Here is a 24,825-nt window from a genome sequence, read left to right on the forward strand (position 1 = left end):
GATGACCATTAGAAATCTCAGCTCATAGGGACTCTTCTGTTTTAGGAATTTCAGTTCAGTTAGTCCTCTTTGCTCTCATAGCTGAGATCTTCAAAAATATGACTGTGATTAAAAATGGCAAATATTTTAAAACCTCTCCAATTGTAAAGACACTAACAGCTTTACCCTCTTACATCTTGCAATACATTGAAAGCACGGAACTGTCACTAAAGAGGACCGACTAACCTGATCTGTTAAAAAATAATAAAAACAGCTTTTTCCCCCCATTAATTTTCTTAATTACTTATGTTTTACAAGATCCTATTTTGTTTATTTCTACTTCTTATTTTCTACCTTCTCTGTACTTTAGGTTTATTTTCCTTTTGTTTTTCCAGGTTCTTAAGATAAAAGGTTAGATCATTTGTTTTAGACCTTTCTTCTTTTCTAATGCTAGTATTTTAAAGGTATACATTTTTCTCTAAAGCAGCAGTCCCCAGTCTTTTTGACACCAAGGACCAGTGCTCCTATGAGAATCTAATGCCTGATGATCTGAGGTGGAGCTGAGGTGGTGATGCTAGTGCTGGGGAGAGGCTGCAAATACAGATGAAGCTTCTCTAGCTAGCCTGCTGTTCACCTCCTGCTGTGCAGCCCGGTTCCTAACAGGCCACCAACTGGAACTGGTCTACAGCCCAGGGGTTGGGGACCTCTGCTCTATAGACTACTTAAGCTGCACAAATATTAGTTTGATTTTTATTTATATGGTTCATAGTATTTTCTAATTTTCCTTGTGATTTTTCTTTGAACCACAGTTTATTTAAAAGTATATTGTTTAATTTCCAAGACCAAATTGTGAATCAAGACTAGGTGCCAGTAGTACCAAGCGTGGGGCCACTCAGCAAGAGGTAAAGGACACGCCGAGGCCACACATGATTTGTTTGGGGTTTGTGAACCTTCGAGAGATTTTAGGAAAGTCCATAGAAGTATGATCCAAGACAGGCTGTATGTATGGAAAAGCCACTGGAAGCAGTTTGGGTGGTCCCGAATACTGGGTGGAGTGAGGTCTCAGGGAATCACCAGAGTAAGGCAAACAGTGTTATGCAGGTTGATGGAGACTCAGACCTGGTGGCTGCCTCTGTTTGCAGATTGGGTGGGGGAGAGCTCAACGAAAGAATAATGTCTTCTGCCAGCACTTCTGCCTGGGAGAAGGCTGCCCTCTAGCCCTTGCCTTGAAGCCAGACAATTCAGTTCCTCTCTGAATGTCTCTGGTGCCTCTTGAGCTACTGCCCCAGCGCTGGAGCTCAGAGTGAGTGAGTTTGTTAGTAAGTCCATGCATGGGCCCTTTAAAAGGAATGCCTGGTACTCCAGCAGCCCTCTGTCTCACTCAGTCACACGACCCACTGATTTTCACAGCCAGAAGTTATGCAGACCTCAATTCCCAGTACTGGAACCCTAGGCTGGAGAGCCTGGTTTGGGGCAGGGGCCCCTTGTTCCTCAGGAGGAACATCCACAACTGCAATATACCCTCCAGTTCTTAACTGACATATGTGATTATGGGACTGACCTGTCCTGCACCTCTGTCTTGCCGACCAGTCTTGTCTTGGTTGCATCTGTGTATCCTTAGTTATAGAACTTCTGTTCAGCTAATCTTCAGGTGATTCTCAATGATCGTTGTTCTGTAGTTTAGTTGTAATTTTGATGTGGTTGAGAGAGGAGGTAAATGCAGCATTTCCCTAACTCCACCATCTTGATGGGAAATTCCTGGCTTACTTGCTTCAAGTATTGGGCTCACAGACTTTTAGGACTGTTTTTTTGATTGAAATATTTCTCAATAGCACTAGTAAAATTCCCTGCTCTGAAGCCTACTTTGTTGGATATTGATGTAGCCACTCCAGTTTGTGTTTGCACTGTGTATCTTTTTAAATCTTTTTACTTTTAACCTGTGTGTTCATATTTGAAGAGGACTTCTTATAGACAGTATATAGTTAGATCTTGCTTTTTTATCTAGCCTGGTAATCTCTGCTATTAGAGTATTTAGACCATTTACACGTAATGTAATTATCTGTATGTTTAAATTTGATTTAAATATTTTATTTTCTTTATGTCCCAATCTGTTCTTTGTTTCCTTTCCTCATTATTGCTTGCCTTATCTGGGATTGAAGTTTTTGGGTATTTCATTTTATCTCCCTTATCGGCTTATTAGATATACCTATTTCTTTTGTAGTTTTAGTAATTGCTTTGGTGTTTGAAATATAGACCTGTAACTTATCACAGCCTAACTTCTAATAATATCATGCCATTTCACATACAACATAAGAATTTTACAATGAAATACACCTATTTCCTCTTCCCTGTTTTTTGTGCTATTATCATCATAGTCTAACTATAGTAAGACTCATGTTGGAGAAGCTACTCTGGTTTACAGTCCCAGCCAAGATTAGCTTTAGAATGATCCTTGTCAAAGTACCAGAAATGTGAGTAAACCTATCTTGGACCCTCCAATCAGCTCATTTTCCCGCTACATGCCACCAACTAATCTCAGCTGATGCTACAAAAATAACAACTACTCACTGAGTCTATCCTTTTTACTGTCTCACAATTGTGAATTATAATAAAATGGTTTTAGTTTTAAGATTATCAGTTTATGTAATTTGTTACATAATTATATAACATTTTAGTACATGGAAATGGGGGTTCTGTAATAAAAATCTTAAAACATGTGGCATTGACTTTGGGTCCAGGTGGTAAGCAGAAGCTGGAAGAGCCTCAAGAAGATTGTTAATGAAAGCTTGAAGGATATTAGTGAAAATGTTAACAAATGGAGAAATGACAGCTCCTCTTACACAGTCGTGGGAAGTTTGCAACACTATTCCTTGTATAACAGAAAAAAAGAAAATATGCCCAATACAGTGGTATATTTGGCTAGGTAGGTTTCTAGGCAGAAGGTTGAAAGTGTTAGTCTCTTTTAGCCATATATAATAAGGTATGCATAGAAAAAGGTGAGCTTTTAAAAAAGATCTGTTTCATGTTCGAACAGCATTTAGAAGAAACATAAAGGATCCAGGACTTGCTCTTTTCAAATAGAAAACAATTTCTCATTCCCATTCTCTACAGAGAAAAAAGACATAGCTTCAGAGTAAATATCAAATCTAGAGTTCTACCAGGAAGCATGGTTTCAGGATAAAAATCTCGAGTGTGGCTATAAAACACTGTGGCGAGACTGCAAAATGATTTAAAGTAGTATCTAGTTCAGTTTTAAGAATCTTAAAAGAGTGTGCTTCATACTCTTCTAGATAAAACACCTCTAGGAATCTTGAGGGTGTACCTTGTGGACTCTTTCAAATAGAAAAGCTAGGAATCTTATAGATATTGTCTTATAACACCTTGACTCTCAGTCTGAAGTAGGAAAAAAAGCCTGTCTCAAAAACAAATATAGCTGTTGCTTCTGTCTAATGAAGTGGATTATATTTTGATACGCAGGAATCTGACAATATTTACAAAGGAATTATGTCAGATTGGACTGAATGGAGCAGAGAGACCACAAAATGAAAAGCGGCTTCTGGACTTTAAAACTTCTACAATCAGGAACTAAGGCTGGAAAGGCTACTCAGTTGTAAACATGAACCATTTCTTATAGAAAGAGAAAGATGATTCAGAATTGAGAGAGTGAAGTCAGGATCTACAAATAATCACTACCAAGGAGTAGGAATGGCCCTAATAAAGGAGGTGACATCAGAATTTCAAAATTACTACGGACCAGTGAAAGCTATGTGTCCCCTAGTTCCTCATTTTTGAATGGAAGTGTTTACTGCAGTTATTCTATGCCTGCCTTTCCATTATGTATTGAGTAAATAACTTGCCTCTTGAGAAGAACTCTATCTATGGAGCTTCCTGCATATCTGGACCCGATTTAACTGACAAGATCCTGGACCTTAATCTTGAAGCTAAAGCCATAGCGGAATGAGAATTTCACAATTCCTGGAAGGGGTTGAGTATATTTTCAATAAAGGAGGAATGTAATCAACTATGGTCAAAGGGTAGACTGTGGTTGATTAAGATGGTCACAAATTCTCTAACACCTCTTCCATTAAGAGGTCATGCCTATGATTCCCCATAGAATCATGAGCAGAACTAAAATTGGGAGGGCTCTGGGATTGCTTTGTCCAACAGAATATAGTAGAAATGATGTGGTGCCAGTTTCCACTTTTAAGCCTTAAGACACTGGCACCTGTCATTTCCTATCTTTTGAAAAATTATTTCTAGGAGCCCCAAATCAAAGTATTAGAAGTCTGACTGGCCTGAGACTACCATGCTGGAAAGGTCACATGCACCCTTGTCTTCCACCTCTTCTGAGACACTATATATATCTTTATATATGTAAAGATATCTTGTACCTGCCAGAGCAATCCATCCACCAGTTGACTGTCATCCAGTGATCTTAGTCAATGCAACGTGGAAGAGAAAAATCGCTCAGCTGAGACTTGCCTTAATTCCCATCCACAGAATCATGAGCTATATAAAACAGCTGTTGTTTTAAACCACTAAGTATTAGGGAAATTTATTATGTAATAATATGTTACTGCAACAATAATTTTTGTAAGTTTATTTAAATTGTTGCAAAGGCCACAATGTTCTGCCATCACTTTCTACTACCCAGTTATAAGCAGAAGCCAAAACTTAGATATAATTCAGAAATAATTTGAATAGTTCAATACAAGGTAAAATTATTTCTTAGTGATAAAAAGGCCAACTTTCTCAGAGATAGTAAACAAACTACTTTTCAAACATAATAAACTTCAACTATTATAATGAAAACCATCTGCTTTATTGCTAAGTAAACTACTGTACATATGTAATCAAGCCCAAAAATTCATGCTCAGGTTGTCCTTTAGTTCATATAATAAATGGTTATTTAGATATTTTCTCATGAATGAAGCAAGACCAGTGTTACAAATATAAAATTAAGACCATTGGTAGTAGTCTAAAGTAGTGATTTTAAAACACAACATAAACAAGTACTGCTTTACTAAGATAAATTATGAAGGACAGAACAAGTAATAGTTGTTACTAAAGTGATTATATATATGTGTGTGTATACACACATGTATATGTAATTGTGGTGTATGTGTGCATGCACACATATCTTTTTTTAAATGGAGGTGTGCCCAACACCAATATATTTACTGAAGCATTGTAACAGCTACAAACTGGAAACAACTTAAATACACACTAATAGGAAAATAACAAAGAAGAGGATAGAGAAAAGAGACTTTAATTTTTTATTCTACATATTCTACACTTGACATATGAATTAGTGTTTAGTAACTGTGCCTTTGATGTTAAGTTTAAGAACTGTGTTTAATAAAGTGCCTTTGATGTTAAGCCATTAGACTGTATTGAAGGGAAGTTTAAGAACAAGTCTAGAGAAAAAGTCTTCAGTTACTTACTGTAAGGATGAAGTTGAGGACAGAGTTCAGTATGTTGCCCTATGACTAAAAGGATACATATTTTATTTGAATTATAATTATTAGGCTTCTCTTAAAATGCTGAATAAATTTTGATCTTGTGGAAACTAGAAAACACATCCCATTTTATGAAAGGTCTCTTTAGAGAGCTTAGAGCAAAATTTGTTATCCTCCTCAAGCAAATACAGGAGCTTTTATGAGATTCACTGTGTGTCCTACCTTTAGTCCATATATCCCATTTTAATCATCTATTTTTGTTTTACATTATCGACGTACAATTTACATACCATAAGATTCACCTGTTACAAGTTCAACGCTGTTTTAGTCAATTTACGGAAGTGTGCAATCATCACTACAATCCAGTTTTAGAACATTCCCATCACTCTCCAAAATTCCCTTGAGTCCATATGCAAGTCAATCCCACTCCCACTCCCAAAACTCCTCTGATTTGCTCTATCAACATATTTCGTACAGTTCCAATCATACTATTTTTAGTCTTCTGAATTTGAATTCTTTCACTTAGCATATCTCTGAGGTTCATCCATGTACAGCATTTATCAGCATTTTCCCTTTTTTCCCAAATGCTGAATAGTAGTCAAATGTATGGACACACCACATTTTGTTTATCCATTTATCAGTTGACAGACATTTGGATTTTTTTCTCCTGGGAACAATCACATACAAGTCTTTGTATGGATATATGTTTTCATTTCTCTTGGGTAGATTCTGAGAAGTGGAATTGCTGGGTTAATTTTATGTGTCAACTTGGTTGGGCATATTGCCCAGATATTTAGTCAAATGTTATTCTGGGAAACTGTTTTTGGATGAGACTAACATTTAAATTGGTGGACTTTAAGCAGATTGTTCTCCATAATGAGTGAGACTCATCCAATTAGTTGATGATCATTCAATTAGTGAACAGAACAAAAGACTAACATCTCCTAGCAAAAGAGAATTCCCCAAAAGACTGCCTGTAGACTTCATCTGCAACATCAGCTCTTCCTGCTTTCCCAGCAGGCTGGCTGTGGACCCAAACTGCGACTCTATTCCTGAGACCCAGCCTACCAGCCTCCTCTATCAGATTTTGGACTTACCAAGTCTTTACAATTACATGAACCAATTCTCACCCTATTGGTTCTATTCCTCTGGAGAATCTAATACATATGGTAAGTTGGCTTAATTTTTAAAGAAATGTTCAAACTGTTTTCCTAGTGGGTATAACATTTTACGTTCCCACCAATAAGGTATGAGAGTTCCTGCTTCTCCATATCCTAGACACTAGATATTGTCTGTTTTTGTAACTACAGGCATTCTAGTGGGTAAAGAATAGTATCTTACTATGTTTTTAATGTTCGTTTTCCTAATAACTAATGCTGTTGAGCACATTTTAATGTGCTTATTCATTTGTATGGCTCTTTTTCATGAAATGTCTATTGAATTCTTTTGCTCCTATTTTAATTGGGTTGTTTGTCTTATTACTGAGCTGTTGGAGTTCTTTACATGTTCTGGATATAGTCCTTTATCAGACATGATTTGCAAGTTATTTTCTCTGTGGATTTTCCTGTCAGTTTCTTAACACTGTCTTTTGAAGCACAAAAGTTTTTAATTTTAATAAAGTCAAGTTTATCACGTTTTTTTCTATGTCTCATTCTTTTGGTGTTATATCTAACAACTCTTCGCCTGATCCAAGGTCATGAGGTTTCGTCTGTGCTTTCCTTTAGATGTTTTATAATTTTAGCTCTTACATTTAGGTACATAATTAATTTCAAATTAATTTTTGTGTATGGTTGATTTTGAGGAAGTTCATTTTATTTTGCATATGAATACCCAATTTTCCCAGAATAATTAGTTTAAAAGATAATCCTTTCTCTATTGAATAGTCTTAGCAGCTCTGGACCCAAAATGTAAGGGTTTATTTCTGGACTCTCAATTCCACTCTATTGATCTATATGCTTATCCTTATGCCAATGCCATAATGTCTTGGTTATTGTCACTTTACAGTGACTTTTGAAATGGGAAGTAACAAAGTCCTCCAACTTTGTTATTTCAGTCATTTATTTTAAATTTTATTTTACATTATGTGTACTAATGAATATCATCTTAAATTCTTGGAGAGAAGACAGGTATAAATAAGTAGAAAAATAAAATAAACTATATTTTAAAGACATTTTCAAAAGAACATATTCCTTTTAAAATTTGAAAGTGACAGTCGCTATGTATTCCCCTAGGAATAAGTCTGCAATTCGTCTCCCCACCTTTCCACACCCACATCAATAAAGATTTATTGAATGCCTACTAGACACCAGGCACAGCGCAAAACTAGGTGCTGAAGATACAGAGACAAATAAGACACAGTCCCTCTGTTAACATATAAATGGAGAAGGATGTCACAGTGTATTAATAGCAACACTATAAATGTGTACAAGATACCATGGTAGCAAGGGATATTAATTTTATCTAATCAGACTTACCTTACTTCATGTAATAAGCTTGTTTCTGAAAAAATGGTTTAAAATTTTTTAGTTTTCTTCAACAAAGTGAGTTTTAAAACACCAGATATGCTAGTAGTACTTACAAAAGCTTGCAGATAGCAATCCTTCTTTAAAGTAGAGGGCCCCTCGACTAGTTAGATTTGTTCCCTGTTATTAAGGTTACAAAAGAAATTTACAATAATGGAAAAATTCATACAAAAGTAGTTATATTAAAACGCAAAAGTCTCATTTTACCTCCAACCCATCCTATCTTCCCTGACCCCCGCCCAGAGGTAACTTCTGTTATCCTTGGTCAGTTCCTGATTTTCCAAAGCTACAGAAGATACAGAGATTATGAACTCTTGAAATCTTAAGATATATCTCAAATTTTATTTCAGATATTTGTGTCAGCCTCTTTACCACTAAATATGACTTGAAAACAGGTAGCAAAACTTTAAAATTATTCTTTTTCCTCCTATATCCCAGCCTTTGCCCTAGAAAGAGTAAAGATTAAGAGAAATATGGACATAAGCCCTAAATAATGTGTATGTATGTTAACTTTACGGTTACAATTCCTGAAACTTGTTCTACAGGAGATTTTAATACATGTTCTTAAAAAATGAGGGAAGGAAGAAAGGAAGGAAAGAAAGAAGAAAGGAAGAAAAAAGGCAGGCAGGCAGGCAATGGGCATTTTCAAAGTCAAATACATTTGGGAAATACTGGGTTAAATAAAATATCAATATTCAGTAAGATGACCCTTTCATAAAATTAGCTGACTACCATTAATCATGGTAGCAATATTTTAAAAGACTAGATTGTCACAAAAATTCAGTGTGGGAAACACACACTGGTTATAGTTTTCCCTTCATTATCATACAGGCAGCTATTCATACAATTGCAAAAAAAAAAAAAAAGTAGATTTGGATCTGTCACCTGATATATCAGACTTCAAATCAAGATATAGCTCAGCAACAAGCAATGTTTAACTTGCCATTGAGATTGGATGGGGCCTTTATTACTGAAGTGTAGTCATAAATGATAACTTTTCAATATATCTTATTCCTGTCTTCCCGCTAAAATTTTAATCAGGTGAGAAGTTTGGGAGGGCTTCCTACTGAAGTCCTTATGGTAACTTAAAAAACTGCTGTATGTTGTCAGTGGAAGCTGTTCTGAAATTCCACTTCAATAAAAAATAAGGAAAAAATAAGTAACCAATGGAGCAAACTCTTTACCATTTACTAAAGCTTTTTGTTGTTGTTTCTTCACTGCTTCTGGAAACAGGAAGTGTGATAACTATCACCCATAATTATAAATGTCAAATAGCCCCACTCTTTTATATCAAATGCCCAACTATTTGTTTCATGCCCAACTCAAGCTTCCTCTGTTAAATTTCTCATCACTCTGGTTCGGGTCAAAATGATTTCTCCCTCCACTAAGCTACTTGATTCTTGTTCAGGCCTCTCTCTTAGCACACAACTATAATTAATGTACCTTCAGTTGCTGTTTAACTCGACTAGAGCATGTATCTTGTTTGTTGAGAAGTGTATGAGACTTTAGGTCAGCAGTCCCCAATCTTTTTGGCACCAGGGACCGGTTTCGTGGAAGACAACTTTTCTATGACCCAGGGTAGGGCGGGGATGGTTTAAGGATGATTCAAGCACATTACATTTATTGTCCACTTTATTTCTATTATTATTATATTGTAATATATAATGAAAGAATTATACAACTCACCACAATGCAAAATAAGATGCCACCAGATGCAGCTGTACAACTGAAGTAAATGAACTCACTTGCCACTATAAAGCCTGCCACCAGATGCAGCTTGTCTTTTGCCACTCACTGATAGGGTTTTGATATGAGTCTGCAAGGAATTGATTTATTATGGTCTCTGTGCAGTCATACTTCTTTGCTAATGTTATCTGTATTTGCAGCCACTTCCCAGCACTAGCATCACCACTTCAGCTCCACCTCAGATCATCAGGCATTAGATTCTCATAGGAGCGCAAACCCTATCGTGAACTGCACGTGCAAGGGATCTAGGGTGTGCACTCCTTATTAAAATCTAATGCCTGAATATCTGAGGTAGAGCTGAGGCGGTGATGCTAGCGCTGGGGAGAGGCTGCAAATACAGATGAAGCTTCACTCCACTCACTGACCTGCCGCTCACCTCCTGCTGTGTGGCCCAAGACTGGTCTGTGGCCTGTGGGGATAGGGACCCCTATTTTAGGTGACAGGACCACGGTCCTATACATATTTGGAGAATCCACAATACCAGTCATAATGCTGTTTACATTAGCATTCTCTAAGTATTTGTTGACTAATTGACATAACTATTCATTGCTCTATGATGGTTCTAGGAATAATTAACCCTTGGGAAAAAATATAAAAGTTTTTTATTATGAAAATAATAAATGGGCTTATTGGTTATAGGAAATGTTAACAGACTATAATTTAAGTAATTTATGATTAAATTCAGTTTTTTCTATGGCAAGGCAGTGTCAGAGGCCAGCCAGGTGTAGATCACTTAAGGACTTCGGCAAAATATTTTATGAGGTTAGTTACTGTTTAATAATAAAGGACGTTGAACAGAATCTATCATTAGACACTAATAGGAAAGGTGAGAGTAACATTAGACATGTATGTACTTATGCACTACGGAGTAATCAAGAATCTACAAAAGTAATGTGGCAGTCTCAATTCATTCAACAAACTGTTACTGAAAGCCTGCTGTGTGACAGGCTGTTTTGGCACCGGGGGAACTAAAGGAGAATGAGAAATATCAACCATTAATGTTGGCTCTCTAAGGCAGATCCAAACAATCAATCTAAAAATTTATCTACCCATGTCCACATAAAACCATATTATACATGGTTAAAGTGCATAAAAATATTTTATCTCATTGCTTTAAGCAATGCAAATAATTTACTCTGGCCTAAACACCAGCAAACTTAAATTATCCTAGAAACTCCTTGAAAGAGACATTGCTTTCGTTTCTGTCTGTCCCCAAGCCCCTAGCTTCCCAAGGTGTTGAATAAGGACATAGAGATGTGTGATAAGCTATACACGTAAACTTGCCCAGAGCTGTGTCTAAACAAAAGCTCACTACCTGTGATGAAGCCAGTGCCAGCACAGGTACTCAGCCCCTATCAATTCATCAGCAGCTGCTGACACATACTTATGCTTCACAGAAGTGTAACATTTTCTTCTAAAACTTAAGGGGAAAGGCAAAAATAGAAAACCATTTGCCAACCACAAAAATATATATTTTAAAAATTGTGGAATAAAAATGAGCTGCTATTTTTAAAACCAGAGAAAAAGTAGAAAATGAGTATATCCCTATGCTCAACTACAACCTTCTGAATTGAACTGAAGCAGAAATGCTGCATTTTCAGCTAAGTGTCTTTACATCTGAGGTAATTTTAAATGATCCACTTATTAAGTAAACTAAAAGTAAGATGGTAAGGTCAAAATTTACCCTTTTAGAAAAAGAACCCAGTTTTCAAGTGTATTTTTAAAAGAAAGGATGTAATCTTTAACAGATCAATGAAATGGGCTTTCATTTAACTAGAAATTAAACCAATTTTAAAACCCACACAATTAATTTGACAACAAACACAGCTGTTAAATTTGAATTTTAAAATTAATATGTTACTGCTCTGTTCTTATCCTAAAGGGATTTCTTCTAGGATTGCAAAGGAATGAGCATTTAGCCTCTATCTCATGGAGGAAAAAGTGATTTCTAGTCTTTAAAAACAGAGGAGGTTCGCCTACATGATCACCTGGGACAAACTTGGCCAGCGCAAGTTGGCTAGAAGGTTATAGGAGCCTGGGAATGTTTAACATCAAGAAAGGAATTACAGCTCAGTAAGATCAGAGGGAATTACACAGGAAATGTGAACAGTAACCCTTTCATATCTCTGTACCCCCTCCCACCGCCTGTGATAAATGGAGTTTTGCTGCAGTCCAGCTATGGGAATACACAAGCCAACAGCAGAGGAGAACTGGGGGAAAAAAACGCCATTTCATACACACACCCAGAGCACGGCATAAATTAATAAGGACATGATAAAATCACGTTACTGCAGAAAACAGCCTTTTAGCCTTTCTAATTGCCACGTATGCACTATATCACTTTCTTATCCAACAGAGTCCTAAGTAAAAATCCAAAGAAACTTGGAGAATCAGGCGGGGGTGGAGTGTAGAATACTTGGCGGACTCATCATAAGTAGGGAAATGTGGCTCCTCTGAAGCTGACCAAACAAACAGGTCTCCACCCTGGCTTATGTTTAAACATCTTGTTCCTAGTCAGTCTAGAGGGAAAACATTCTTTCCACAATAAATAATATGATATCAAATCAGAAATTCTTACTTTAGCTTTTATCTACCCTATGTAAAAGTTTCTTCAGTATTATAAGCCAGAAACTGAGAATAATTCAACTGATTATAAACTTTTTTTAAGAAGAGTAACTTAGTTATAGTCAAGACAAGTTAAAATATTTCTAGTTGCTAATTTGGAAAAGCAAATGTGAGACCGTTCAGCTCTTAGACGCCTTACAGACCCCTGGTTGGGATCGCAAGTAAACAAGCTACTCTTACCACAACTGCCCATCAGAAAAGGGGAAATGCTCAGTTTCTAGAAACAGGTGAGTCTGATTAAACAGATGAGATTAACTAAAATTTAAAAAAAAGAAAGAAAAAAGAAAACATGGTCCTTAGATAACAAGGGCATGAGTGAGGTACCAAAACGAAATGAAGCAAAAAGTGATATTTCCAATGGGCTAAATTTAAAATATGGAATGGAATTTCATAGGCCACTTTGAAACAAAATTTAAGTTTTTCCATTGGTACAACTTCACGATAAAGATGGTTTGCCGCAGAGAGTAGGTCAAGAAATAAATGAAAGTGAGTACAGAGATGACAAAGCAAACCACCAATAAAAGTGAAAAGGGTAAGCTTTTTAGAACTAGAAAAGGGAACAATAAAACCAAAGGATTGTTTCTTCCAGCAAAATGCCACCTCCAAAAGACATCTTCTTCAAGAAATAGCCTATACCAGTAGTGTTTTTGTGCAATAAATGGCACATCACTCAAATGGCAAATGAGACTTCAATTATAGACTTCCTAGTTGCCTTAAAGCTAAACAACTGATGTCTAATTTCTGTAGCACTGGCTCACAGACAGGCAGTCCCATGACTCTGCAACAGATTAAAGATATTTGCTTGTTCCATGGATTCTGAGTTGCTAAACATTTATATTAGAAAAAACATTAGCAGAACCAGAGGGAGAAAAATAATAAAGAAACTCTGAATAATAAACCAGACTACTGATTGGGCTTCCAAGCAAGGGTCAGTTCTCCATTACACCAAATGAAATCTCAATGAACTATCTACTCATCTGGAAATGAGAGCTTACTTTTAGTGCTTCTTAACCATTTTTAACTCATATCTTATTCTGATAAGCATAAAAACTTCATACCCTCACTGTACCTTATTAGAGATTTCTAAATAAATTAACTACTATATAACCACAAAGAATCCACAGCAAAATAATTTTTTATTGTTTTTTCAATGTCCTACAACAACAGAATTAACATACTTTCATAAATAGACAGATATTAATTAATACTTGTTTACTGTTACCTTCAAGACAAAAAGGTCGAAAATTGTTGACCAACTAATGTGTTGATGACAATAAAATGGTATCTGTTGGGACCTTTAGCATGTCTCCTTTCCTAAAGAGTTATATAGTATAGATGATGTTTTTAGTTCTTTCATTAGGCCTGAAGAAATGTTGACTGATACGCATTAGGCCTTCAATGTTTGTTAGATCATTCAGCAATAAGGCCTCTTTTCTATTTTGAAAATAACTGAGTCCTAATATAGTACTCACTTTCAAGTAATAAAGGAGAGAAGCAAGAAGTTAAGTCTTCAGTACAGACACAACAAGATGCAAACTATAGACAGCCTTGACAACCATTATGATAATGAAAACAGCAAAAATATCACCTAATTTTTGCACATTTGTACAGCACTTCACAATGTATAAAATACTTTATGTAATTTCAAACCCATAACTTTATAAAGTGGATATTATTTGATTGAAACAACATAAGGTGGATTTTTAATGATCACCCAGCTAGTTAAGCAGCAGAACTGAGATTTAAGCCCAGCTATCCCATTCATAAAAGCCCTTAACTATGTCATGAAATTTTGGAAATATCTTCATCTAAAATCCAAAATCACCATATACATAAGCACAACCATTTTTTTTTCTCTCAACCCACCTAATATCACCCCCTTTCTACCAGTTCCCATAAAAATTCTCAGAGTTCCCATTGCAGCCACATTTATTTCCTTATACCAGTATGACTAAGAGCACAATGAAAAGCATCTTTCAAAAATAAACCTCCTTCCTTCCAGGTCTTATATCCTATAACTGTTTCCCAAAGCAAGGACATCATCACAGGCATAGGAGTTTAAAAGCATTAACTACTGAGGAAATGTCTGGGGTTGTCTGTTCTTCATTTAGAATGAGTCAGATATTATACATATACCTCTTCATTCTTAAAAGGTGAGCAGTCACATTCCTAGCCTTCTGGCTTAGCAAAGATACTCATTCCAGGGACTTGGTAGAGAAAGGCCAACTGCCCAAGAATAGCAAAACTAACAGAACTGAAAGTTATATTCTTATCAATCTAAAAAATCATTCTAAATGTTTTATTTTTGAAGTTATTAAAGAATGATAAACTACTGGGATTAGTAATTTAATGTAAATGTGAGGTGTAATGAAGGAAGAATTTTTTTCATATAAAATCAACTATTTTACTCACCTCTGCCAACAAAATGTTGCTGCATCCAATCCAATGCCAACAGAGTCCCCAGTCTGGGGTGAGAGAAAAGGAGAAACTAGTCAGGGGAACAATTTGCAAACTGGGTAAATGTAGTCTCCAGCGGAAACCAAAAGGGCATTCCACCAGGACAAAGGGGGAGGATGACTTTTATAGTGAAAGTTCGTGCCCCAGTTCCAAAACCAAAAATGATTGGTTCATTTTTATGCAAATGAGGAATCAAAATTGCACCATTCTGATTGGTCCAAATAGCACTGCCCTGATTGGTCAGCTTTACACATTCTGATTGGTTGTTATTGAGCTGCTCTGATTGGTTGGTATAGATGCAAATAAAGCCATAGCTGTGCAGTTCTGATTAGGTGGGGCAGGACTCAGCCCATTGGTTGAAAGATGATACGAGGAGCTCCCTTAAAAGGGTTAGCTCAGACAGCAGGACACAGTGCAGGAGGCTTGGCAGTTCAGTCTGTGGCTTTTCCCTGAAATGCAGAGTGTGTGAGAGGTCTCTGTTAGCAATGGCTGCTAGACTCTGGTTATGATTTTGGGCCCAGTTAAACATAAGGAATCCTTCTTGGCAGACATATTCCTTCTCAGGATTCATACCTCTGAAGCTTATTATGAAGATTATTAGACTAAATTGTATGAAAATGCTAAACATCTTGCCTAGCAGATAGTACTACTCAATAAATGTCAGCTGCTATTAGTAACGTTATCGAAGTATCAGAAACAAAACATATAATGGAAGGTCATATTTAAAATGAACCAGGAAACAATATATTCAGTGGGTCATTTTTTAAATATCTATGCAAAACATAAATATATATTCTATGCATACAAACGTATGCATATAAACATTCAGAAAATGATTTGGAAGAATAAATGGCAAAATGATGACCTCTGGGAAGATGGAAGGGTGGGGTCAAAGGGACCTTCGATCTGTAATGCTTTAAAAAAAACTATTTTTGTATTCCTTCTGTAAATAATTGTTTTAAAAAGCAAAATAAAAAGTATATTTACACAAAATATTATCTTAGGAAGTTTCAATTCCATAGTTAATTTCAGTATTATATGAAAAAGTTTACTTTTTTTTAGTTGTGTGTCCAAATGAGGTCTAAAATCTCATTTTCTTTAGTTAGTAATACTATTCAAGATTTATGGCACATACTGCTTTCAAAAATCTTCCTAATGACAGTCTTAATTGCTATATTAAAAATACTTGCTTGTGCAAAAATAAATTAAGTTCTAAAACTACTCAATGTATTTAATCAAGGCACAAGGTTTTCAAAGGCCAAGAAACCATAAATCACAATGGATTTACATAAAAAGATTACCTTTTTCTCTTAAATTTTGTATGTGTTTATACTTAATATAAAGTCGAGTCCTTGATTCTTTTTAAAGCCAAAGGGTTGCCTTTTTAAAATCATCATAACAATTTCAAATGTCTTGAGGGTTGCTCTGATTAAAAATCTCTCCTCCTCGGCTGTTCCTAACTTCTAATTCTTGTCTGCACCATATTGATGCTGGTTTTAAAATTCTAACTTTCCTTCTAGTTTACAACCATAACTTTGACTTTTTCATTTTATTCTTATTCCCTTCAGATCATCTAGATTTGAGCCTATAAACTGTGGACAAACTGAAGCTCTTATTAACTCCCTCAGAGCAGCAAATAGCAGAGCTCCAGGCAAAGGGGTAAGCCACACGCACCACAAGCCCAACCAGGCTAGACCCCATCAATTTACAAATCTAGCTTATAAATTAAAGGCCTCTAGTGTTGTAAAAATAGACAGACATTTCAATGGATGAGAGATAAAGTAGCCTCTTACTTGACCAGGAGAATATTGGGCTGAACAGAAAATCCCCACCTCAATGAGCTGCAGGATTCAATGACTGCAGGAGGCTATGCAATCTCTTTTAGATATATTTAAAATTCAAGAAAGTCCTTTTCTCTAATGGAGAATAGTATTAAATCAAAAGGTATCTTTCTATACTTTCAAATGAAAAAATTGTAGTTAAAATTTGTAGCTAGTACAGGGCAATTCCAATAATAATTATGATACTATACAGCTTTATTTCTAGAAAATGAAAAGCATATATACTGACAATTTTTTTTCCCTAGGTGCTCAGCTTATTAATATTAAGCTGCTGTATCTGCAAAAACATACAACAATGGCTCTTCCAGTAACTGACTCCCTTAATTCTATAAGTCTTAACAGCACAGTAGTTAAGAACAGAACTTTGGAGCCAAGTCCCAGATCCACTACATTCTAGTTGTTATTGGTTAAGTAACTCGACTGCTCTGGGCCTCAGTTTCTTGGCTAATGTTAACTTCTACCTTACAGGATTACTTTAAGGATTATATAACTTGTTATATGTAAAGCACGAGGACTGTGCCTGACAGAGTAAAGGCATTGTAAAATTCTTAGCTGTTGTTATTCTTAACATATGAAGTGTGCAGCTCTCGGAACAGAACTTTAAGCACAGCTCACAACCACTGCAAGGAATAGGTTCCTTGAGACTGCTTAGTTCTATTCTTAGGATATAATCAAAGTCACCTACATCACTCTCTGCTGTGCATTCTAATGATTTCATCCCTCCTATATGCCTCCATGTACCCTGTGCTCTAGTTACCCATTTACTCATCTTCCTCTAAAACATAATGTCTTGAGAACAAGAACTCTATCTTATCCTGTAGTCTCAACATCTAGCACAGAGCCTTGCATAGGGGAGACACTCTACAAACACTGAATGAAACATAATAGCCATTTATCAGTCTGCCTCACTCAAGTTCCTGAGGACATAATAGGCTACTGAATGTTGATCTCTACATCCCTTGATCAAGATCTTCTACACAGTGGCTTTTTTTTTTTTTAATTGCAGCTTAATGCCTATCAGATAAATTTTGTATCCAAGTTTCTAATTTATTTGGATTAGCCACCATATCTTTATTTACTAAAAGAAAATGCATTTATGAAATAAAACAATTCTCTTTTTTTCCCCTAGAAGCTCTTGATAGAGAGGGAAATAAAACTTTTCAATAATTTTTTAGTCCTTAAAGAAATGATGGCAGAAAAGCAACCAATGTCGGCTGTGCCATCTTTTCCATGCTGCTCTGGATGGAGCCTTTGGCAGTAGCTCATCCTCCAGAATCTGACCAGAACAAAGCCATTCCTCAACAAGTCACCCTTTGACTGCCGTATAGATTTTATTCAGTCAGTACTGATTCCTAGCTCTTTCACAATTGTGACATGTTCAGTATTTCAAAGTTCTCTCTGCCTACCCAGCTTGTGACCATACCTAGCTCAGCGCATAACAAAAAGCCAGCTGCGGCAGCATTCTATTGCTGATCTTGTAAAACACGTGTTCAGTGCTGGCACTCTTTTTACCACTCAGGAGCTCATCAATGAAAGATATTCAGTGGGACCTTCAGTCTGATGACTGACTGCTATCACACAGTAGGGCTACTTCCCAGCATCCTCGGTCTCCAGGCAGGAACATACCCCAGTGGAAAAGGTAATAGCATTCTGGGAGTCTAGAAAAATGTCTTTCTCAGTTTTCTCAGGGGAAAATGGTGACTTAACATTCCTCTGAGTCATTCTATTACCAGATTACTTCCAGGTGTTATAACTGGAACTCTCCACCACAACATGTGTCACTTACCTAATATTAGGTCAGAGCATAAATACACGAGTCAAAAATGATCCCTTCTTCGAATTCTCTAAGATCAATGATTTATTCCATCCTCTTGACTTTATAATATGAAATTAAGCTGACTTCTTTACTTAATAATATTAAAAATAAAAATCCTGTCAAATGGAAACTTCCTTGCTATCCTTGGTGTCCTAGTCAGTCATGGAATTTTAAGGTTAGAAAAGATCTTAGAGAGACATCTTCCTCATTTAATATATTCAGCCTGAGGCTGAAAAGAATTGAGAGTTTTCCAGTGTCACAAAGAGAAACAGAGAACCAAAGCTAGAACAAAGGTCTTCCTGCCTCCTCAGCCATGTGCTTTCCACATACCACGCTAAATAAGTCTCTTGCCAAGAACCTCACCCTGACCTATAACCCTGAAGAGGCTATTCTCAGCTTCACCTCACTCCTCACATCGTGGTAGTCTAGCTACATAACTGTCTGCTTAAAAAACAAAACAAAACAAAACAAAACAAAACATGAGAAAGACAAGTCTTTCATCTCTAAGAAAAACTTAGCAATATTGATGTTTTCTTAAAGATATTGCCCCTAACAACTGCTACAGGCTTCTTCCTTCCACGTTGTTTCCAAGACAAGACTGAGTGTCCTCTAAGATCCTGCTTCCTTAAATAGTTCTCAAGTATATTCTGAAAAAAGTGGGAAAGCCCCATGTACAAGGACTCTTATAACAGAAAAGAAATGGTGCCGCCACCTACTTGAGAAAGAGCATTCAAGGTAAGGGTAACAGCCTAGCGGAGACTCAAAGCAGCAAGAGGACAGCTTCTGTCATTGAACAAACATTAATGAGAATGTAAATCCCATGCCCTTCAGTACTTGATATAATAATCAACAGGGCCATCTTAGAAAACACACTAGTAAATTATTGGTAATGCTCCCATCATATAAAAGTCATTAATCCCACCACCATAAAATCCATTAATCCAATAATCCCAAATATATTCTGAATCTTACACTTTGCTATAGCAAATACCAAATACAAAATTTCATATTCTAATTTCAAATTATATATTTTCTACCTCTTTTTTCCCAGTCTAATGAGCAGGAAAATAGTCTGAAGATGGGCAACAGGGAAAATGAAAAGAAGGTCTTTTTAAGATATAATATGGAAATAAATCAAGAAAATAATAAGAAGTAATGTAATACAACACAAGAGTATGTTTTTAATGACTTCCTTAAGGTTCATTTTCATATATACTTGGAAAACAGTAGCAGTTTATTTAAAGTTGTGACAACCTTAGGGTTTCCATAATTTTTATGCCTATATAAAAATTAATGAAAGAAATATTTTATAAATCATTTAAAATTACAACTTAATAGTCTGAGATAAAAATCTCAGATCCTATTAATGAAAACTAAGAAGCAGATAAGTAAAACTCTATTAAATGTTTCATTTCATACTGAGGAAAAATAAAAGATATATCTCATTCTTGACTGTTAATTACAGATCTTATATAGATTTAAGGTTTCAAAAAAACTTAAAAATAATCCTTAGCAGACTTCGAAGCAGGCTGCATACCTTTTAGCTATACCACAAATTTAAAGTATCAATCAAATTAAACAAAGATAAACTTTAAATCAAATAGCAAAAAGTCCAAAACACAATGGAAACAAAAAATAATTTAAAACAGCTTAAAACAAGATCAATGAAGTAAAACCAGTTAGATCAATTTTGACAATAAATATAAATGAATTAAAATATCTGTTAAAAGACAAAGGTTCTCACAAGGTTAAAAAAAGGAAATCCAACTATGTTTCGCTTTTAGGAAACATTTTTAAAAGAAACGACAAAGAAAAGATAAAGAAAATAAGAAGTACAAAGATGTAAAGGAAAATATAAACTAAGGTACCTATATTAATGTCAGCTAAAACACAAAGCATGAAGCATAAATTAGGAAAAAAATCATATTATTCTGATAACAGCTATAATCTTCAATTGAGATTTTGACTGTAAATAATACATTAAACATACATACCAAAACAAAAACTGACAGAAATACAAAGAAAAATTAATGAAAGAAATCACTGATTTATATATTCAAGGCTTTCATAGACCAGACAAAAGGAATTATAGAAATAAAATTAAACAACATAATAGATAAATATTTAGGTGTATTACAAAGAAGACAACTTCTTTTAAAAGGTCTGTGAAACGTCACAAAAATTGATCATAAACTAGCCCATAAAAACAACCTTAAAAAATTAGAAAAGTAGAATGCTGTATATCAATTTATTAATAATTAGTACTTAAAGTTTAAATGTAACTTGGAAATTGGGGAAACACTCTCCTAAATAGTGCGTCAAAGAGAACTCTTGGCATACAATCTTATGTTATTTTAGAAATTATCTTAATTGACAATACACACCAAAATATATTGGATATGGCCACACAGTACACAGAGAAAAACATAAAAGTCTTAAAGGCTTTCATTTGTATTGGGGTATAAACTTTCTGCTATAACAAAAATACTCGAAAATACAGTAGCTCGAGTTAGAAATTTTTCTTTTTCATGTCACAATATAGAGTGGCAAGGGGAGGTGTGTATCACAAGATCATTCAGGGATCCAGACTGGCTCTATCATCCTCCACATAGCTCCTTCTCTGGAAGGTGGCTGTTATACTTGACGTAACCTCCAGCCAGCAGAAAAGGATAAGTAGAAAGTCTAGGTCAAGTAGCTTGTCTTTAAAGAGGTAATCTTATACACATTATCATTCACCTCTGGTTAGTTCCAAAGCCACACCTTGTTACAAGAGAAGCAGAGAAATGCAGTGCCTAGATGGGCAGCCATGTATGCGCGTGCTTGGGTAAATCTAGGGGTTCCACTCCTAAAAAGAAGAATAGATTCATTCTAAGGGATATCAGAGTGACTTCCACATATTCTTTCTAGTTAAAAAAATGAAAGCGACATTAAAATAAACCCAAGAATAGATTATATGTAATTACTTCATTTTAGCTGGATTCTTCTTACTGCCAAAAACACTACAAAATATCAATTTAAGAAATTAGAAAAACACATCAATAAATTCTAAGAGTTCTAGGGTCCCATTCCAATAAATCAAATCATAAGCTAGAAAGTATACTGAGAATTCATGTATTCTTTTTCATTTAAGGATATTTTTAATTCATGCATTATATATATTGTGTAGACTGATTTATCTAAATGGATTTTTCAAGTCAACTGGGTTTCAGCCTTACACAGAGGTCTTCTAACATTAGACAAAAGTTAATCTTTTGCTAGTAAAATAACTTTCAAAATTTGTGAAATTATTTTTTAAAACATTACTGAAGTATAGTATATATACAATAAAATATGTACATTTTAAGTGTATATTTCGATGAATTTTACAAACACCTATATCCACATAATCGCCACCATAGTCAGGATACAGAACACAATCATCATACCAAGAATTTCCCTTGTGCCTCATCCAGGTCAATCACACTATACTCTCTGCTACAGGTAACAAATCATCTTGCTAATTATCAGTATAGAATAAATCTGGCTTTTCTAACAATTCTGATATAATAATCCAGGGCTGTAAATGGAACTTGTATTCTTTTGTATCTGGATTATTTTAGTCACCATAACATTTTTAAGATTCCTTCATGTTGTTATGTGTATCAGTATTTTACTCCCTTTCATGGCCGAATAGTTTTCCATTGCATGAATACACCACACTGTGCTGATCCACTCACTAGCTGATGAACATTTAAGTTGTTTCCAGCTTGGAACTATTATGAACAAAGCTGCTATGAACATTCATGTACAAGTGTTTGTGGTAATATATGTTTTCATTTCTCTTGGGTAAATATTTAGAAGTAAAATTGTTGGGTCTTGTAGTAATACGCTGAACTTTATAACACACTGCCAAACTGTTTTCTAAAATGGTTTTTCATTTTACTTTTCCACAAGCAACATATGAAAGTTCCAACTGGTCTACATCTCAACTAACACTTTTTAATTTTTAATTTTAGCTATTTTGATGAATATGTAATAGTATTTCATTGTATTGATTTGCATTTTTCTGATGTCTAATGATGTTATGCCCCTTTTTCTGTGTTGCACCAGTCATTCATTATTTTCTTGTGCCTATTCTTTTAACTAGGTTATCTTATTATTAATGAGCTGTAAGAGTTCTTTATATATTCTGGCCACAGTAATTTGTCAGGTATATGTACTGAGAATATGTTCTCTCTGTTTAAAGACTGCCTTTTCATTTTCTTAACGATCTCTCTTGAAGAACAGAAGTTTTAAATTTTGATGGGAAAAAAAAAATTTTTTGATGGAGTCCCATTTGTCAATTTTTCTTTTATGGCTTACACATTTGTATCCTAAGAAATCTTTGCCTATCCCAAATTCGTATTCTCCTGTGATTTTTTCTTAAAGTTTTATAGTTTTAGTCTTTGATATACATGATTCTTTTCAAGTTCCTTTTGCATATAGAAGAGGTAAGGGTTGAGGGTTTTGTTTTTTGTTTTTTGTTTTTTGTTTTTTAATTTGGATATCCAGGTGTTCTAGACTATTTGTTGAAAAGACTATCTTTTTTCCATTGAATTGCCTTAGCAAGGTTGTCAAAAATCAATTGACTGTTGTGTGTGTGTGTGTCTATATTTCTGGATTCTCTATTCTATTCCCTTGATATATATGTCCTTAGGCCAACACCATCTTGTTCACTGTAGTTTTAAAGCTTTAAAATGTAGAGGAAGTCTTGAAATTAGGTAGTGAAAAACCTTCTAATACTGTTCTTTGTCAATCTTTGTTTTACTTTTCTAGGTCCTTTGTATTTCCATTTAAATTTTAAATTTCATTTTCTAATATTTCATTACTAGTATATACACATACAACTGATTCTGTATCTCAACATTATGTCCTGCGACCCAGCTAAATTCAATTACAAATTCTAGTAAATTTTTGTTGGAGACTTCTTAGCATTTCCTCCATACATGAACATGTCATGTACTTTATCACATGATTCATTTCTACCTTGCCAATCTGCATGCCATTTGTTTCTTCTTACTGCCTATTACACTGGCTGGGACTTCCATTACAACGTTAGACACAGAGGGAGGAGAGTGGGCATACCTTCCTTGTTTCCTATCTTAGGGAGAAACTATTCTATCTTTTGACATTAAATGAGATTTTAGCTAAACTAGGTGTAGATGACTTTTTAGCAAGCTGAGAAAGCTTGCTTCTGTTTCTGGTTTTCTGAGATTTTATCATGAATGGCTCTTGAATTTAGTCCAATGCTGTTTATGCAACTACTGACTGACTCATACACCCTTTTTCTCTTTTTCCTGTTAAAATGATGACTTATGTTAGTGGATTTTCCAATGTTAGAGCAACCTTGCATCCCTAGCAACCCATTTTTTTTTTTTAATATACTGCTGGATTTGATTTCCTAACGGTTACACTTTTTTTTTTTTATCTATGTTCATAAGAGATATTCATTCTGTTTTCTTTTCTTGCAATATCTTTATCTTATTTGGTGTTAGCATAATGCTGGCCTCCTAAAATGAGTTGGAAAGTGTTCCTTCTTCTTCTATTTTGTGAATTATTTCTTTTAAATGTTTGATAGAGTTTATCAATTAAAACACATATGGGCCTCAAGTTCTTTTGGTTTTAGCTATAGTTTTCTTTTGTTTATGTGGAAAGGTTTTTAACTAGAAATATAACTTCATTTTTTAAATAAGTTTTTGTTCTTCAATTACAATTGACATACAATGTTATATTAGTTTCAGGTGTATAACACAGCGATTAGATATTTATAAAATTTACAAAGCGATTGCCCTGATAAATCTAGTTAACCATTTGACACTATAACATAGTTCTAACAATATTATTGACTATATTCCATATGTTATATTCTACATCCCAGAACTATTTTGTAACTACCAATTTGTACTTCTTAATCCTTTCCCTTTCTTCACCCATCCCCAACCCCTCTCCCATCTGACAACTATCAAAATGTTCTTTGTATTCATAAGTTTGCTTGTTTTGTTTGTTTTTGTTTTTTAGATTCCACATATAAGTGAAATCATATGGTATTTGTCTTTCTCTGTCTGACTTATTTCACTTAGCATAAATACTCTTTAGGTCTATCCATGTTGTTGCAGATGGCAAGTATTCATTCTTTTTTATGACTGGGTAATTATTTCATTATACACACACACACTTCTTCTTTATCCATCCATCTACTGATGGACACTAAGGTTACTTTCATCTTTCTTATCTTGGCTACTGTAGATAATGCTGCAAAGAACATATGGATGCATGTGTCCCTTCAAAGTAGTGTTTTGAGTTTCTTTGGATAAATATCCAGAAGGGAAATTACTGGGTTCTTCTTTGTCTCTTGTTATAGC

At 35.0% G+C, this 24,825-nt stretch overlaps 1 protein-coding gene across 17 annotated transcripts in view; it reads right to left on the reverse strand.

Annotated features, from left to right (window-relative positions):
* The window catches only part of ZNF438 (zinc finger protein 438), a 152,912-nt gene that overhangs the window by 78,828 nt on the left and 49,259 nt on the right, over window positions 1-24,825 (reverse strand). For 6 of the 17 annotated variants that reach the window (XM_039839725.1, XM_039839730.1, XM_039839737.1 and 3 more), the window contains exons 3-4: window positions 21,182-21,290; window positions 14,744-14,796 (exon numbers count right to left, since the gene is read on the reverse strand). The exons of 3 other annotated variants lie outside the window; for them this stretch is intronic. In XM_039839725.1, the coding sequence (XP_039695659.1) occupies window positions 14,744-14,768 (25 nt within the window). In that variant the 5' untranslated portion in view covers window positions 14,769-14,796; window positions 21,182-21,290. Of the gene's footprint in view, window positions 1-5,423; window positions 5,469-8,016; window positions 8,081-14,743; window positions 14,926-21,181; window positions 21,291-24,825 lie in introns of those variants that run through there. 8 more of the 17 variants (XM_039839726.1, XM_039839731.1, XM_039839732.1 and 5 more) reach the window with 7 other exon arrangements.

The sequence above is a fragment of the Pteropus medius genome, unplaced genomic scaffold, assembly GCF_902729225.1.
Source record: "Pteropus medius unplaced genomic scaffold, Ma_sr-lr_union100, whole genome shotgun sequence".
Classification (NCBI taxonomy): domain Eukaryota; kingdom Metazoa; phylum Chordata; class Mammalia; order Chiroptera; family Pteropodidae; genus Pteropus; species Pteropus medius.